The 18,434-nt window shown below is 41.4% G+C and overlaps 1 protein-coding gene across 6 annotated transcripts in view; it reads left to right on the forward strand.

Annotated features, from left to right (window-relative positions):
- pard3ba (par-3 family cell polarity regulator beta a) overlaps positions 1–18,434 on the forward strand; it is a 221,625-nt gene that overhangs the window by 187,793 nt on the left and 15,398 nt on the right. For 4 of the 6 annotated variants that reach the window (XM_061803697.1, XM_061803688.1, XM_061803669.1 and 1 more), the window contains one exon: positions 10,184–10,260. In XM_061803697.1, coding sequence (XP_061659681.1) covers positions 10,184–10,260 — 77 coding nt within the window. Of the gene's footprint in view, positions 1–10,183; positions 10,261–16,793; positions 16,984–17,286; positions 18,270–18,434 lie in introns of those variants that run through there. The other 2 variants (XM_061803705.1, XM_061803714.1) reach the window with 2 other exon arrangements.

Below are 18,434 nucleotides of genomic sequence, written 5' to 3' on the forward strand. Positions count from 1 at the left end.
TTTCACCTTCAGTGGTTTGTAAAAAAATAACTTGGTTTAGAAACTTTTTCAGTGCTGCGATACTTACAGATGATATCACAAATTCTTCAACCATTTCATGTACTCTACTTAGAGTCAACTTGAAAGGCAAATTTTGCACCAGAACAACAAAAGATATTTGAGAGTCGAAACTGTCACATAATGGCAGTAATCTCCATCATTTATTAGTGAAAGATCAACACCCACAGTTTAGTTTTCATGCAAATAAAAGGGTAGTCTTCATCAACTGGCCATAAATCCTGTGAACACAGCATCATCTTCAAGTCCTGGGGGTGGAAATTCTGCTTGGATTCTCTGCACAGTACATAATAGTATAACAACCCTGTTGCTCTTGTCAAGATGGCCCCAACACCACCTCACCAACTCTGTACGCCACGTGGGTATTTCTTTGATATCCTTCTCCTGTGAAAGCATTTCTGCCATAATGGTATTGAAAGACATGCCAGGCTGTCTCCAATACAAATGGGTTTAGGCAGACTGGGTGGAATCTTTCGTGGTTAACAATGCAACAATCCAACTTCTGGGCGGTTTCTGTAATTTCCTTACCGCAGCGGCATTCTCTCTGGGAAGGCATTGGCTGGAAATTTCTACATTTACACCTGGATAAAAAATATAATTAGTTAAAATAATATTACTTGGTTTGTTTTAAGCACACAGCGTGTCATCTCAGATGAACGCACATGTATGTTTGGCACAATTTTTACGCCCTTCCTGACGCAACCCTTCTCAGGGAGTGGAGGCCCCAGTGGGATATGAACCCACAACCCCTGGTTTACCAAACCCGCGCTCTAGCCACTGAGCTACGGGGCCTCCACACTGATCATTTAGTTTAAATAACGATAATCACTGGCTAAATGTAAGTGTACTGTACTGTCCAACTCAGAGCATACTATATATGTGATCTTTAAACGCAGAACGATACCAAAGGTTGTTTTACGCCAACTTAGTCGCTAGTACAACAACAACAACACCAAACTACTCACTGTTGTGTGCAAGCAACATCAGACGTTTAAACGTATTATTTCGTCAACAAGGTGTACGTGGATTTCTTGAAGCACCTACCAGTCTATGTTTTGGGTGCGAAGTTCCACGTCAACTTCATCAGGTCTCGCCGAATCCTGTTCTTGTGTGGCATTCGTCAACTCTGGTTCAAACATACGTATATGGTTGAATTACAACCGCAACTGTATGGGATGTTTTTCAAACATGGGAAGAATAAGAAAATTCCTCCTCTTCAGTTCCTATCTCTTGCACAGCGCATTCCATGAAAACGTCTTCATCACTGCTGTCTGTCTCCTCGAGATCCCACTTGCAGCGTGTGTGATTGTCTTTGTAGGAAGTCATTGTCTTTACTGGAGGTTAATTTAATTTCTGTTGTGTTGAGAATTTTTTAAACATTTGTTAATGAAATTTTTGCTACATTTGTATGATAGACAAATAAAATACATTTCCTCTGAATTAGTACTTTATGAGTGTGTCTATCATGAATGCTGGGTCTTGTTGGTTTTATGAGAATTTACTGCACCTACTGGTAATTTGACATGTAGGAATAAAAAATATCCTGAAAACTTGGAATAATCTGGTGAGTCACATTGGACTGCTATTATTTTGAACACTACTGTACATAAGTATTAAGGTGAACCAGAGCGAGCAGCTTGTTCGGGGTGTTTTTTCTGTAGGTTAGTGTGCTAATGTTGGTGGTAATCACTTTAGCTCTTGCGTTTTGCATGTCACCTCACAATTTTTTTGGAATGGATAATTACATTCTAGTGGACAGACCAGACATTTCACAATGTGAACACTATTTTTTGGTAAGTACAGGAAAATCCTGTCTTTGTTTACCCTTAATATTAATGTTATACCAGCGGAGTAATGTTAGGCTAATAATGCGAGTGACTCTGTGTTGACACTTTGATTGAACATGTATGACAAACCACTAGAAGCTAGAACTTTTACTCATTTAGTCATTAGCTTCGTAGCTTTCTTCCAAACTAAAGTCTGCGCTTTTAGGCAGAGCAGAATTTGTACTGTACAAATCCAAGACAAAACCAAAAAAATGCACTCTCTGAAATATGTTAGCGTGAGTTTGTGTGATTGAGCAGTGCAAAGTTGAATACTGATCCAGATCCCTTAATGTTAGTGGATTTTAAAACAGTTAACACTTCGACATGGGGCTTATAAAAAAAAATCCTGAACTCTAAACAATTTTTATGAGTTGAAGAGTAGCTAAGAATACTGGAGATCGTAATGTTACACTCCTGACATCTGGAAAATATGCAAATATGCATTAATGTTCAAGCTCGGGGGAAAATGTCACTGCTTCTCACCCCACTTTACAGAAACAAGTCTTCCAATATAGTTTTGTAATGAAACATACTCATGACAGACTCCAACCAACCACCGTGCATTTTACCATGTGATATGCCACAAACGCACGCCATAATCATGCATTGAAGGGCAACACCCATGTGCCCGCACACGTCACCATCTGTCTCACATAAGCTTTGGCCGCAGTTGAAGTTGTTAAAGCAGGAAGCAAGAGCAGGCTGAACGCTTCTGTGCACACACCCTTGCACAATTAGAGTAGCTCACAATACAGTAACTAAAAGAGATGCATTGGACCTTGGACCCCCTCTGAGATCACAAAACACATCCCCTTGCCTTTCCCTGTCACTCTATCCCCCTTACAGCGGCATTAATTAAAGGACTGTCCTCTCTAGACTGTTTTTGCACTATTTCGGCCCATATAATTACACTCCCCACACCACTTTTTTTCCACCATAAACCCTGAATAACCCTGAACAAGTTACCAAGACCAGCTGCTGAGGAACAGGCCACGTTCACTTTTTTCTCAGGCAGAAACACAAGTTGAGATTTCATGTCATGTTTCCTTATCTACTGTGCTAGCACCAGTTTACCCAGTCAGGAGCAAAATCATAATGAGTTATTCTATCCACGGACTCCCTTTTACTGTCATCTGTGCAGAACTTCCCTCATGCTCGGCACGTTCTCCTTTCTGCTCGCTTTTTTTTAAGTCCCTTCATTCCGATGCGACGCATATACCCTCAGTTCTCCTTTTATTGGCTGAGATAAACATGTATCTGGCCCACAACCAAAGTGTTGTGTGCAGTGTGATTGAAGTGGTTCGCGTTGTGCTAGACAGCCTTTTTTTTTTTTTGCTCTATTTAGTGGGAATAAGGTTAGATTGTACCTTTTGCATCGTTAAACCCAGCGAGTACCATATTTTCCGCAGTATAAGGCGCACCTAAGAGCCTATAATTTTCTCAAAAGCTGAGAGTGAGCCTTACAATCGGGTGCGCCTTATATATGAAAAAAAGTTTTAAAATAGGCCAGTCATTGAAGTTGCGCCTTATAATGGGATGCGCCTTATAATGGGGTGCACCTTACAGTGCGGAAAATACGGTAATTGTAATAAATGACATACAAGAGTTACTGTATGTGATATTTTACACTAAAGATGTAGATTATTCACTTTCTTGTTTATTAGAGTGTTACTTTCCTAGTAAATTTGACAAAATTAATGTTTTGTGGTTATTGAAGGACTCGTTTATCAAAAGTTTGAGTGGGAGCATGACACATCCACTCAGACTCAAGAATTTGTTTGGCTGACTTTGGTAAAGACCTCAGGGACACTGCCATAGCAGACACACACAAAGCCCGCCTCCTAATATGGCATAATTTTGTCTGCCAAAAGGCTATATCTGGAATGTTCTGGTATCAAAGTTCTTCAAGTCTCTATCTCACCATCCTGGTATTTCCTCCAGTTATTGCAGGCCAACATGACCAGGGAAGATCCAACGAGAGTTTTAATGCTGATGTTGGATGTTGAAACCCCAAATCTTATACCCACTCCCCACACAACATATTTTCGTCATTGGGGAGTGAGCTTCTGCTCAATAGTTAAAAATTTAAAGTGCATTTGGGACCTACCTATGCTTGTGAATATCTATCCATCCATTTTCTTAACTGCTTATCCTCACAAGGGTCATGGGGTCGTTGTGCATAGTGGCCAAAAAAGATAGCATGGTGATACACATGCAAGACCCACACTTATTAGCATCCAAGATGGATTGCGGCAGCACAGTGAACAACTGCTGAGCACATCTGCCTCACAGTTCTGATGACTGGGGTTCAAATCCCAGCCTTGCCTGTGTGGAGTTTGCCTGTTCTTCCTGTGTCTTTGTGGATTTTCTCCTAATACTCCAGTTTCCTCCCACATTCCAAAAACGTTTAGTAGGTTCATTGAAAACTAAATTGTCCATAGCTGTGAATGGTTGTTTGTATGTGCCCTGTGATTGGCTGGCAACCAGTTCTGGGTGTACCCCGCCGCTTCTCTGAAGATAGCTGGATTAGGCTTCAGGATGCCCGCAACCCTAGTAAGGATGAGCGGTCCGGAAAATGGATGGATTGGAGATAGGAGGATGCAGAGGAAAGGGACTGAATAAGAAAAAAATGAAAGCAATACACAATGCTAATTTTGCATTTAAAACAAGACTGTGAAAGGGAGCTAGTTGGAGTAGACCAATTTGTGTGTCTGAAAGCTTTTTGTCAAAGCATTTTGACTTTCATTGGAGGCTCGTATGTAGTGCTCCAAGAAATTAATTTCTTGAGCTCCAGCAATACTTCGTGATGAATTTGACATCAATGCCACCCCAGTTTGTGTGTGTGTGTGCGTGCACGTGTGTGCGTGTCTATCATATGGCAACGTCAAAGCAGAGCTTTCAAATTTGGAGAAAATGGAAAAGAGTAACTTTGGGCTTACTCAGCCAAACACAATTATACACTTAAGAAGACAGAGATTTGTCCATCCATTTTCTGAGCCGCTTATTGTCTTGAGGGTCGCGGGAGTGCTGGAGCCTATCCCAGCTGTCATGGGGCAGGTGGCAGGGTAGACCCTGAACTGGTTGCCAGCCAATCACAGGGCACAAGGAGACAGACAACAGTCGCACTCAAAATCACACCTAGATCACACTCAAGACTAAGACCCAAATCATACCGCCATAAGCACACAGGAATCATTGAAAAGGGAAAAATAATCAACTTTTTGGCTGGCTGAGTCCTGATATCAATCCAGTTGAGAATTGTTGGGGGAAGCTGAAAGCTGCCTTTGGAGAAAATAACAAATGAAATATTTGTTTGTTAAATTACCCCGTACATCACTCATGCTTCTTAAAGTGGGGGTGACATCCCTATAAACATTCTAAAATAGATATTGTAATGAAAAATACAGTGCCTCCTACTACGGAAGCCAAACAACAGAGATATTCGGATTTTTCCAACGCCAGCTTCTGACACGGAAGGTCTTTTCAAAAAGGACAACATCACACAACCGAGTGAAGTTACTGAGGCAATATTACACTATTGTTTCGAGCCATATTCAGATGATATGCCGTCACGGCCAAACCGCATCCCGTCCGATCCACTTCTGGGGCAGAGATGAACCATCGCGGCTCATCGCAGCCGGCCGATGTGGCTTATGACGGAGCCGAGCGGTGCTGCTTTGTTTTCACAGTCAAGCCGGCGCGCTTCATGCTCGCACGCGACTGAGTAACGCATTCTCGTCTGGGTTCTTCAGAGCCGCCCCCGTCGCAAAGCCCGACGCGCAGCCTTCGCGGAAGATGTGACCGCTGAACGCGGCGCCTCAGCCGGTGTGGCTGAGTTTTGGCCCGCAGTGCTATATAAGGAGGGGGTGGAGGCGAGCTATGTTGCAGACAGAGTGAGACATTGTTGGCTGGGCGATGTGCACACCGAGACATTTCATACACGGATCTTTTGTTGTGTTATGAGAGAGACCGATTACGTGGTCCGCCCCAAACTATTATTTTTTTTAGTAGCTGTATACACACCTACCTGTTATTTAGAACCCACGAAGCTCTCGTCCTCTGCACCCATGCAATCCATTTTTCACAACGAAAAGGGTCTCTTTCAAAATTATGAAGGGTAATTCCATTCTCCTGAGTGTTCAAGCAATATCCAGCAATGCAATGAGCCGGCATTTTGGCTAACACGAAGGAACAACGAGCTACTTTCCCAGAGGTAAAACTAATGGAAACAAACGAGTTCACAAGGGGGCGCCACTGTCCTTTACGTCACTTCCTGCTTCTTCTCGACAACAAATCCCTGAGAAGATTTTCATGGCGGGAATTACAAAAAGCTGTATACGTCAAAATCATGTTTTGTGGTGAAAAAAACACATGGGACCATATTGGCTGTGGGGTTTTCATTAATAATATACCAAAAATCATCCATTATGACACTTGAGCTTTAAGCTCTTTTGATTCAAGTGCTCTCATTTTAAGTATGAGTTTTTGCTTCAGTACTTCTCTGTAAAACTACACCACTTGAACCACCAATAACAACTAACCACCACATTTCCAACTTGTGAGGGTGGTGCTTTATGACTCACCAAAGTCTGGTTACTTTGAAGGTCTCATATAATTGTAATATTGTTCTCACTGCACTCCTAAAATCCCTGGACTCCTCTCATTTGCACTGGGAGCATGGGATGAAGAGAAACCATTGACGAGCAGAGCGAGCTGAGTTACCCATCTGTCCAGCGACTTGGCACACAATCTTTGTAATCATGGCCAACAAGAGGAGGTAGTTTTGCTGGTCTTTTAAAAGTTGCCGTGAAAACGCAAGCATGTACCAAAATTCTAGTTTTACTTTATGTGACCGTGAGTGGTTTTAATCAACAACTTCCCTGGTTGGGAGTGTGTGTTCCCCTTTTGCCTTACTCTGCATACAGTTTTTTGTTTTGTTTTTAAGCCACTGTTGTTTGCGTAAAACATGCACACACATGTTCATAATGATGGTCTAAAGCTTACTTGTGGTTACATGTGTTTATGTTTCCACATGTGGGGCATTCCAGCCCTCCTTCCTTTGTTGTTTGATACAACTGGAACCATAAAGGCCACATGCAAACATATTCTAAATATTTTATACAAAGCCACTGTTTTTAAATACCCTTTAGAGTGCTTTTGAAACCGGAATATGCGTTCGATCCTTATCATTTTGTACATGGATGATCCAAAATGAGTGAGATGTTCAAGAGCAGACATGTCCAAAGTCCGGCCCCCGGACCAATTGCGGCCCGTGGACAAATTTTTACCGGCCCGCGGCCTCTATCATGAAATCAATAATATGTGGCCCGCCAGCACTGTTGACCACAGTATAAAATACATGTGTACAAAAAGCTATTTTTCATATTTTTCATTTCACCAGAAGATGGCAGTAGCCCTGTGGCCGCACTCTGGCCGCCGTGACCCTTGACCTTGCGTGATCGTTTCAGCCCAGCCCATTTCTAACATGGCGTCTGTAAACAAAAAAGGAAAGTTGACCGCGAGGGCCGCTGCTTCCAGGACAAGTGGAAATTTGAGTATTTTTTCACTGAAATACGAAACAACTGTGTCTGCCTAATTTGCCAAGAGACTGTGGCTGTTTTCAGGGAATTCAACATCAAGAGGCACTACCAGACGAAACATGCTAGCTACGACAAGCTAACTGGGAACAAACGCGGTGAAAAAGTGAAGCAACTGGAAGCTGTTTTAACGGCACAGCAAAGCTTTTTCACAAGAGTCCTTGAGTCAAATGAAAATGCCACAAAGGCAAGCTACGAAGTGGCAACGCTGATTGCAAAGCACTGCAAACCTTTCACTGAGGGTGAATTTATTAAAGACTGTGTAATGAAAATGGTTGAGAAAATTTGTCCCGCGAAGAAGCAAGAGTTTGCCAATATTTGCCTGGCTCGTAATACTGTGGTACGGAGAATTGAAGACGTTTCATTAGATATTAAGAGACAGTTAGAGGCAAAAGGAACTGAGTTTGACTTTTTCTCGTTAGCGTGCGATGAAAGCACGGATGCGTCCGACACCGCTCAGTTACTGATCTTTTTAAGAGGAGTGGACAATGACATGAACGTGAGTGAAGAGCTTCTGGACCTCCAGAGTCTGAAGGGCCAAACAAGAGGAACGGATTTATTTGTTTCTGTTTGTTCCACCGTAGATGACATGAAACTACAGTGGAATAAAGTCACCGGGATTATTACGGACGGCGCACCTGCCATGGCTGGCGAGCGGAGTTGATTATCAAGCCTTGTCTGTAACAAAGTCAGCGAAGAAGGAGGCAGCGCTATTAAACTCCACTGTATTATTCATCAAGAAGTTCTCTGTGCCAAATATATGAAATATGATAATGTTATGAAACCGGTGATAAAGACTATTAATTATATTCGCTCCAAAGCGCTGTGCCACCGCCAGTTTCAACAGTTTCTTCTCGACATCCAGGCTGAATACGGAGATGTTTTGTATCACACCGACGTAAGGTGGCTCAGTCGGGGGTCTGCGCTGCAGCGCTTCTTCTCTCTCAGGGAGGAAATTGGACAATTCTTGACTAAAAAGGGACAACCCATGCCACAATTAAATGATCCTGTTTGGCTGGCTGATTTGGGATTTTTAGTTGACATAACGCGACATCTGAATGCGCTGAACACAAGCCTTCAAGGGCAAAATGCAGTGGTAAGCCAACTGTATTCACACATCAAAGCCTTTCGGACCAAGCTGCTACTTTTCCAAAGACACCTGTCACAGGCGCAGCCCAATACCGCACATTTCCCGTCGCTGCAGGAAATTGTGACCAGTTTCCCACAGATCAATATCAGTGCACAAATGACAAAGTATGCAGCAGACATCTCATCTCTGGTTGAGGAGTTTCAGCAGCGCTTTTGGGACTTTGCAGCTATTGAAAAGGAGATCACGCTTTTTTCCTCTCCTTTCTCCGTGGACCCTGATGACGCTCCAGACCACCTGCAACTGGAGCTCATTGAGCTGCAGTGTGACGCCGAGCATCGCAGTCGGCACCAACAGCTCCCTCTTGTCAACTTCTACCGCCAGCTGGATGAAGGCAGGTTCCAAGCAATTCGGACATTTGCTAAGAAAATGCTGAGCTTGTTTGGCTCCACATACATGTGCGAGAAGACATTCTCCGTTATGAACATTAACAAGAGCCGCATGAGACGCATGTGACGTCTTGCGCATCAAAACCACTGCTCTTGAGCCAGACATGGACTACATACTGCAGTCAAGATCCCAGTATCACCCTTCACATTAGTGCAGGCAAGACCTTTGTTAAGTCCTCTGAGTTGAATAAATCTCAGTTAATTAATTTTTTTGTGATGGTCAAAATCACAGTTTGAATATGCAGTGATCATTGTTTTGTTTTCAGCACTTTTCCTACAGTGAGCATATAATAGTGAATAATATGTAATGTTTCACATGAACTTAGATATCCTTTATAGTTTTCTTAATTTTTTGTGGTTTGTGATTTCGGTAAAAACCTAAATGTAAAAGTATGCCATTTGTAATTAAATTAAAAAAAATCCCAAAAAGTTAATTTGTATTTAATGTTAATGGTTCAAAGAATGTCAGGCTAAATAGTCGGCCCCCACACATTTTCACCTTACCAAATCTGGCCCTCTTTGCAAAAAGTTTGGACACCCCTGTTCAAGAGCATTTGATTGTGTCACTGGTTTACAATAGCCAACATCACACCAGCAAAAATAAAAACTACATGACCCTTTATCAATAGTATATTATTACAGTTGATGTCATCTTCTAGAACACTCAAACGTGGCTAATAAGAATTCTAAGATGGTTCTAATACAAAGCAAAAAGTTTTATTTTCAGCCACTAACCGGTGAGCAATTTTTGGGGGGAAAAGACATTTTGATTATTTATTGTGCTAATATGAAGTGTTCATTGTCATTGGTTTATATGGCAATGCTGGATGTGCTAACTTTTAGTAAATACAGTTCATCGGAAGGAACAACGTTTTGGAAGGGTGAGGGGGTGTTGGGTAATTGAAGTAAAGTTTTGATTTGAGACTTGGAGCAAATAATATAATACTGCTTAATTTAAAAAATAATCCATCATTTACCAAATTTTACACATTTTCAATCCATTCATCCATTTTTTTATAGTGCTTGTGATGGTCACAGGTGAGCTGGAGCCTATCCCAGTTGAGTTCACTGAACACATTTTTGTAATTAGTTTATTTTATTAAACCATATAGTGACAGGATGACTAGACTTGTGGTTAGAAAATCATCTATTGCTCTTTGCTTGCAGGTGACACCCAGAGGTGCTGAATCCCGACCTTTGCACCTCTATGGGGAAATGGACCGGCCCCATCCCACACACACTCGGTAAAAGCTTTTTATTCTTTTCACTACAAGAGTAGAAGACAGGATTACCCCAAACTTTGTGCCTTCTCCCACACACACACTCATACACACACAGATACACGGCCCAGGCTAATCCTCTTTCGAGCTCATAATTAAATCTGGAGTGTTTGCCTTGGGAGTGTCTACTCATCCCTGGAATAGGACTGATCAGGTCTCCAGAGAGCACTGCACCACAAGGAAGCTTACGCAAAGAAACCAATCCGAGGACGCTTAGCTTTTGTCAGGCACGCGCACCCTCTCATGTGCTCCTTGTGTTTGTTTAGCTGCTCTCCTGTCAAATTAGGAACGTAAATACGTGTGGCTCATCAGTTCTCTGGAGATGGGTTCACATTACTGCCACACGGCAGAGGGACGCAAGGATGCAAGGTGAATGTAGAGGGGATAGCAGTAGGGAGATGAGGAGAGAGAGACAAGTCATTTCACGGCTTATTGGGCCGCCTGATATAACCGAAAGCAGGGAGCCAACCGAGAGGGCACATCGTGGAGCAGAAGAAGGAGTAAGAATTCAAACTGAGACCTGATGGAATTGTTTGGTTAAGTCCTAACTATACTTTTTAATTTGACTCTATGAGATGATATAAAGCTAAAATCTCATCTGTACTGTGACACAATTCTCCACGTTGAACAAATGGTTTTATTTGGATCACAAAAACTATTTGAAGGCATGGCTCTTTGGTTAGGCAACATGGTAACTTAATAATTAGTCCTTCTTCCTCGCTGTTCTGAAGGTCAGAGTTAAAATTTTGTCTCCATGTGTAGTCAAGTTTACAGTATTTGTATCACCCTTAATTACAAGTCTTAAAGTGCTTTGCAGGCCCACGGTTAGCAATGCTTGACCACATCCCCGAATGTAAACCCCCCCAATCAGGTAAGGAACAATGTAAAACTTTTTGGGTGGGGATGGGGGGGGGGGGGGACCTTGAAGGGAACACAGATATGGGGAGGCTCGAGGTCAAGTATTCCGTCTTTGCACTGGATGTCAAGTGGGAAACATTCAACATAGAATCTGGTGCTGTTTAATGTTCATTAAGATCACAAAAAGTGTCAATTTAAAGAGAAAAGGCACCATAGGGTAGACTCTTTCGGTGGTAACGATCCCTCAGGAATTGTTCTGCCCAAGATCTTGTCCCAGTTCGTCGGAGCAGAATCTAAACAGCAACACCCTCAGATTCGGTCAACGTCACGAAGGTCTCTCTCTGAGCAGGAGAAAGGATGATATTTAACAGGCCTACATGTGGTTTAACCAGTCACTCACATTTGAAAAATGTTCGGGTGTGATCAGTCACGCTCGCAGATATAACGATATGGGTGTGGTCCACTAGTCATGCCTGCAGATAAAGTTGCGGGTGTGATTAGCAATAAAATCTCAAGACTTTAAAATAATTTACTGGATTAATATAACATAACTTTAAATTAAAAATAAAGTAAACAAATACACAACTAGAATAGAAAACAAAAATTTCAAACTCAGAAATGATAATTTCCAATTTCAACTGATATTAGTAGAACATGGTATAATACAGTATTTAAAATTTTTCATCAATAAAAATTCTTGATCTGAAAAACTTTATCTGAAGAAAAGTTAAATGCACTGGCCTGTCAAGGAATAAACACAAACGCTCTATACCCGCAATGTTTTGAAGATGCTGAAAGTTTAGATCAACATAATCGGCATTAGTGGCAACAAGCTAGAGATACATTGTAACAAACATTCCTGTCAGCAATCGTGATGTACTGTTATAATCTACTGTAAATTATGTCAGTATCTATTGTCAATCCATTGATGAAAGCTAGCAGTAGATGATCTATATCTTCCTAAAGCTTGAAGGGGGGAAAAGTTTTCTATTTCAAGATAAGGCGAACCACAGGGAAAATGACCATTCACATTTATATATATGGACAGACTAGTCTAACGTTAGAACTTAGATCAAGCCAAAATAAATCACAATCTCATACTTATTATAGTTAAATACTGCAACATTACCTGTGTTATATCCCAGAAATGTTTTCAATGTAAGGGGGAGGGCTGCACGTGGGCGTCGCTGCGACTGCCATAAATAGGAGGCCGACTTTCTAGAACCCGCCTTTATGTGCGTGCGCTCGATGTATTGGCCACTCCTGAATCAAGCGACTAGGTGGATGATAGTCTTAACGTCTTTTTTTGGGGGGCACGCCATCACACGATCAACCAAAACTGCCTCATGATCGATGCGTTGAGCACACCTGGTGTAATTGAATTTCATTTAACATGCTCATTATGTTGATTAATTTCGACATAAATGCCCTCGGAGTATGTGAAGCAGCTCGGAACATGTGCTTTTGGCATCACCTCTGAACATGCTCAGTACGGTTAACTTGCATTTCCTGTTTCCGGGTGAATACTGATTGTTTATGAGCAGGCTTGTTCAGTCAATGTTTATGAAATAAACACGTAAATTAATGTCAAAACTACACAAAATAATCGACATCTTTCAATATCTATTTTTTCTACCGTAACAAATTTTACACGCGTGATTTTTCATGCTCGACTGTGCAGATTTGCGAGCGCGATCGCACTCATCAAATCACAGCGACTGCTTTAACTAAATGCCAATGAATAGATATGAGTAGAAATAAGTACACGTAAATAACGTTTCTAGTGAGGTAGCAGCCTTAATATCTGCAGGTAGAGCATTCCAGATTGGAGCATGACTAGAAAATGTTCAAGAGACTACAAACTTCAAGAGACTGCAAACTTCTTTCTGGGTCTCCAAATCACCCAAAACAGCAGTTTACAAGCGTAGGTATTGTGACAGAACATATGGTACAACAAACTCAGTGAGCTAAGAGAGTGCTAACTAAGTAACAGGACTTTAAAATTGCATTTCAAGTACACTGGGTGCCAATGCAAGTTGGCCAAAATCGGGGTAATGGGATCAAACTTTCTCGGCTGAAGTCCGAAGTGTTGCTGTGCGTTATGTGCTCAATCCCGTTTTTTAATCGTAGACGTGAAGAACAGAATGCAGCACGTTACAATAGTCAAGGTGAGACAATATGCATGGACTGCAATCCCTGCCTAGTGGATCTGATGGGTGATATATTAAATTTGCAAAGGTGGAAAAAAAAAATTCAGTTTAAGTAATATTCTTTATGCTTTCAAAAGAAGAGGATTCGGTCAAATATAACACCAAGATTTTTTCCTGACTCATTTGTTTAATGGTGCTTTTGTCAAAACTCAGAGTGTTGTCCTTAAACAAGTGGAGATGTGTAGCTGGGCCATTAGTCAAAAGTTTTCTCAGGGTTGAGGAGAAAAATAATGACAGGACAAGCTAATCTTATATTTCAATGTGATATCATCAAGCAGCAGCATAATAAATACTAGTCAAAAGGCTGAGTACTGATCACTGCGGGATTGAAGTGACATTATAATACTTATAGGTCACATTACCACGAATTACATCCGTATAGCTGTGTCCTATCTGAGAGATAAGATTTAAACCATGGGCATGTAATACTGATACGTGTTCTGAGGCGATTTGGTAATGTATTGTAAACAACATTATAAAAAGGCAGTGCTGAGGTCAAATAATAATAATAATATTCATGAAGTGTTACAATTCATACCTAGTAAAAGATCATCACTTTTGCAAGGGCCGTTTCACTAGATTGGTCCGCCCTGAATCTGGAGGCCATGTGCTCATTAAGAGTACAGATTTTTTCATGATTTTTTTAAATAAATGAGAGATTTGACATTGGGCTATAATTACAAAAAATTCAGGTTCTTGGTTGGGTCTTTTGATTAAGGGTCAAATAACAGTTGTCTTTAAAGCTGCAGGTACAGCGCCGGAGGAGAGTGACAAATGTATATTTAGGATTGAATGTCCTAAGATTAAAAACTACTCTTTGAACTTCAAATGAAGTGGGTCAAGCAAGCACGGTGCTCTCACGAGTTTTGTGAGTCTGTCAAAAGATACATCTTCAAAATGAGACAAGATAGCCGGAAGAGTATCTGCAATGGTGCCCATATTATTCTCTCCTTTCTAATTTAGTAAACATCACCCCCCATCCCACCCCCCGCGTGCCAAACGGCACACCTCAAGTTTAGTCGCATTTTCGCCACATTAAAATTATTTGTGAAATTCGAAATGGGACCGACCCACACAAGAAGCTAATGAGGCAATATTTCTGTGAGTCCAATAATGGTTGAAGAACTAATATTACAGCTGCTATAGGTTTGGTTTCAGTCAGAACAATGACAATGGGCTATAGCCATGTTATAGTGAATTACCCTTACATTTGAAGGCACATTGTCCAGGGTAAAACCAAATCTAAAGGATTATGACTATTATAGACTGGTTCATGCATTAATTGCACAAAACCAAAAGTACCAATTATTGACAGAAACACTTGACTGTTTCTGGCAGGGAATTTATATGACTATTAGTCAACCTAATTGACATATTATCAGCGTGGGTCAGCAACAGACCAATAAATTCTGAAGATCCATCTAAAAACCAGCGTAAGGGCCTGGGGCAGTGGATAACTGAGATACAGTGAAGAAAATGAGTATTTGAACACCCTGCTATATTGCAAGTTCTCCCACTTGGAAATCATGGAGTGGTCTGAAATTTTTATTTGTAGGTTCATGTCCACTGTGAGAGAGATAATCTAAAAAGAAAAATCCAGAAATCACAATGCAAATAAGTATTTGAACACCTGAGTAAACCAATGTTAATATTGAATATATATACCGTAGCCTTTGTTTGCAATTACAGAGGTCTTCTATTGGGTTTAGGTCTGGAGACTGGCTAAGCCACGCCAGAACCTTGATATTCTGCTTACGGAGCCACTCCTTGGTTTTCCTGGCTGTGTGCTTTGGGTCATTGTCATGTTGAAAGAACCAGCCACGACCCATCCTCAATGGTCTGACTGAGGGAAAGAGGTTGTTCCCCAAAATCTCACAATACATGGCCACGGTCATCCTCTCCTTAATACAGTGCAGTCGTCCTATCCCATGTGCAGAAAAACACCCCCAAAGCATGATGTACCACAAAAATGCTTCACAGTGGGGATGGTGTTCTTGGGATGGAACTCATCATTCATCTTCTTCCAAACACGGTATGTGGAATTATGAATAAAAAGTTCAATATTGGTCTCATCTGACCACAAAACTTTCATGACTCCTCTGTATCATCCAAATGGTCATTGGCAAACTTAAGACGGGGCTTGGCATGTGCTGGTTTAAGCAGGGGAACCTTCCGTGCAATGCATGATTTCAAACCATGACGTCTTAGTGTATTACCAACAGTCACCTTGGCTCTTTTCAGGTCATTGACCAAGTCCTGTCGTGTTGTCCTGGGCTGATTCCTCACCTTTCTAAGGATCATTTAGACCCCACAAGGTGATATCTTACATGGGGCTCCACACTGATTGAGATTGACCGTCATGTTTAGCTTTAGCTTCTTCCATTTTCTAATGATTGCTCCAACAGTGAACCTTTTTTCACCAAGCTGCTTGGCAATTTCTCCGTAGCCCTTTCCAGCCATGTGGACTTGTACAATTTTGTCTCTGGTGTATTTGGACAGCTCTTTGGTCTTGGCCATGTTACAAGTTTGAGTCTTACTGATTGTATGGGGTGGACAAGTGCCTTTATGCAGCTAACGACCTGACAAAGGTGCATCTGATTCAGGATAATACATGGAGTGGAGGTGGACTTTCAAAGGTATGCTAACAGGTCATTGAGGGTCAGAATTCTAGCTGATAGACAGGTGTTCAAATACTTATTTGCAGCTGTATAACACAAATAAATCGTTAAAAAATCATACATTGTGATTTCTTTTTCGATTATCTCTCTCAGTGGACATGTACCTTCGATAAAAATTTCAGACTCGTCCATGATTTCTAAGTGGGAGAACTTGCAATATAGTAGGGTGTTCAAATACTTATTTTCCTCAATGTATTTGCACCTGTATCACACAAATAAATCATTAAAAATTCATACATTGTGATTTCTGGATTTTTCTTTTTCAATTATCTCTCTCACAGTGCACCTACGATGAAAATTTCAGACATCTCCATGATTTCTAATTGGGAGAACTTGCATAATAGCAGGGTGTTCAAATACTTATTTTTTTCACTGTAAAATGGCAATGGTAGCATGGATAACATAAGAGCCTTAAATCTTTTAACGTCGATGTTTGAGTTAGTGTTAAGATTGAAAGCGGGATTCAGAAATGAGGGTGACACCTTCTTCCCTTCTTAATAGAATGTGGAATAAGTGAACTCACCTGGTTTGGGGGAGACACCTCTAAGTGATAAAAGACCCTTTGATATTAACCAAGTCTCTCAAAGACCAGTCCTGTTACGATTGCCTCTGATAAGTTCATTGGTGAGCAAAGTTTTTGAGGAAAGTGTTCTGATAAGACTTACTTTCATGAAAGTGGGCTTACCGAGTCTATTTGCCCCCAGAGTATTCATTCATTCCTTCATCTCGTGCTTATGGGGTCTCGTCGCAGGGATAGTACCTTTAGCAAGGACGCCTGGACTTCCCTTTCCCCAGACACTTCATCCAGCTCTTCCAGCGGGATCCCGAGACGTTCCCATGCCAGCCGAGAGACGTCTCTCCACCCTGGTCTGGGTCGTCCCTGGGTCTCTCTCTAGAACCAGTAATCGTGTTGAGAGCTTAATACTGCAGGAATCTGGTAGGTATTTCCCAATTCGATTCCGCAGAACAAACTGGGGGAGAGTGCTTAAACTCGTCACACAGTACTACCTCAGTTGAAAGCACAAGCTGTAATGCATTAGTGGGTAATGGATCAGAATGTGTAGTAGTTGCTGTAATTTAAATATAGGACTGTGTTGTTAGAGTCCAACATAGTGCTAGTTAACTTCACGTTTCAGACTCCATACCCATAATCACAGGCCCACAAATCTGCTGTGTCCTGGCTTACTCTATTGTGAACTCTCATGGAAGGCTCAAACAGTATTCTACTTTATGTTTCTCGAAAGAGTGGTGGCACCTACCCTGTTAGGGTGACGGCCGTCTACGCTCATCAAGCCAGGAGTCCTCCAGAACGAATTCCAACTGTCTAGAAACTGGTGTCCTCCTCGTCTTCACTACAGAAGCTAGGCATCTACCAGTTTAGCGAGAATAACTTACTAAACTTCTCACCGTTGCCCCTTGCAGGGAAAGGGTCACAAACATTTACTTGATGCTTAATTAAATGTACTTAAGTAAAAAATAACTGAATTGTTTTATCTCTTCGACCTGCTGCATATCATGGGTGATGTACTCCTATACGGTTTTATTTTGCCTAGAGAATTGCAACAAAATGCAAGATGAGTCAGAATTGTGAAGAAGCATGACAGCAGAAGTGGCAAGAGGCAGAACCAACAAAAATATCTTCTAAATGTGGTATTTTATTTTGTTTCTTCAGCAAGGTGAGAAAAAAACCATAGTCAGAGGAAGAAAGCAAGAAAACGAGGCAGTGAACTGAATGTGTCTTTGATAGTGCAAGCTGAATTTAGTGCAAAACCCCCTTGGGAGCCACCATTATTGAAAGCCATTCCTCTCAAAATGAGTGTGGCTCTGCCATTGGCATCGCTCTCATTAGCATACATTGTGCCTGCCTTTGCTGGCCAGGGCTGCAGCTGGAAAGACAGGAGGAAGAGAGAGTTTCTGTGTGTATGTGCATGTATTTGTGACTATTTGGATAATTCACAGGCAAAGAGTCTCACAGATGGGATCGCATAAAGAGAGGGAAACCATAAGAGCAGACCTATACATTCTATGGCCCATGGGCCGCATCCGTCCGGCATGTGTGAGGCCAATCATAAATTAGAAAAGAAATTTAGAAAAATATGTATGCTATGTGTGCAATACAGTTCTTTTGCTTTTATCTTGAAAAGTGTTACATATGCCTTTACTTCCGCGCGAACGCACGTGCGAGTTATTAGCCGTGAGTGTAGGTAAGCAGCAACAAGTAATGCTATGTTACCCTCAAGATGTGAGATCATGGCAAGAGAAGAAAAGTTGACAACAAATGTCGTGTTTTCAACAAGACATGGACTCTCAATGTTTCTTTCCAAAAGTAAAATGTAAAAAAATGTAAATGTGGTACTGTTTGCTTTGTGAATAGATTTTAACAAGCTGACCA

This window comes from Syngnathoides biaculeatus, chromosome 2 (genome assembly GCF_019802595.1).
Source record: "Syngnathoides biaculeatus isolate LvHL_M chromosome 2, ASM1980259v1, whole genome shotgun sequence".
NCBI classification, from domain to species: domain Eukaryota; kingdom Metazoa; phylum Chordata; class Actinopteri; order Syngnathiformes; family Syngnathidae; genus Syngnathoides; species Syngnathoides biaculeatus.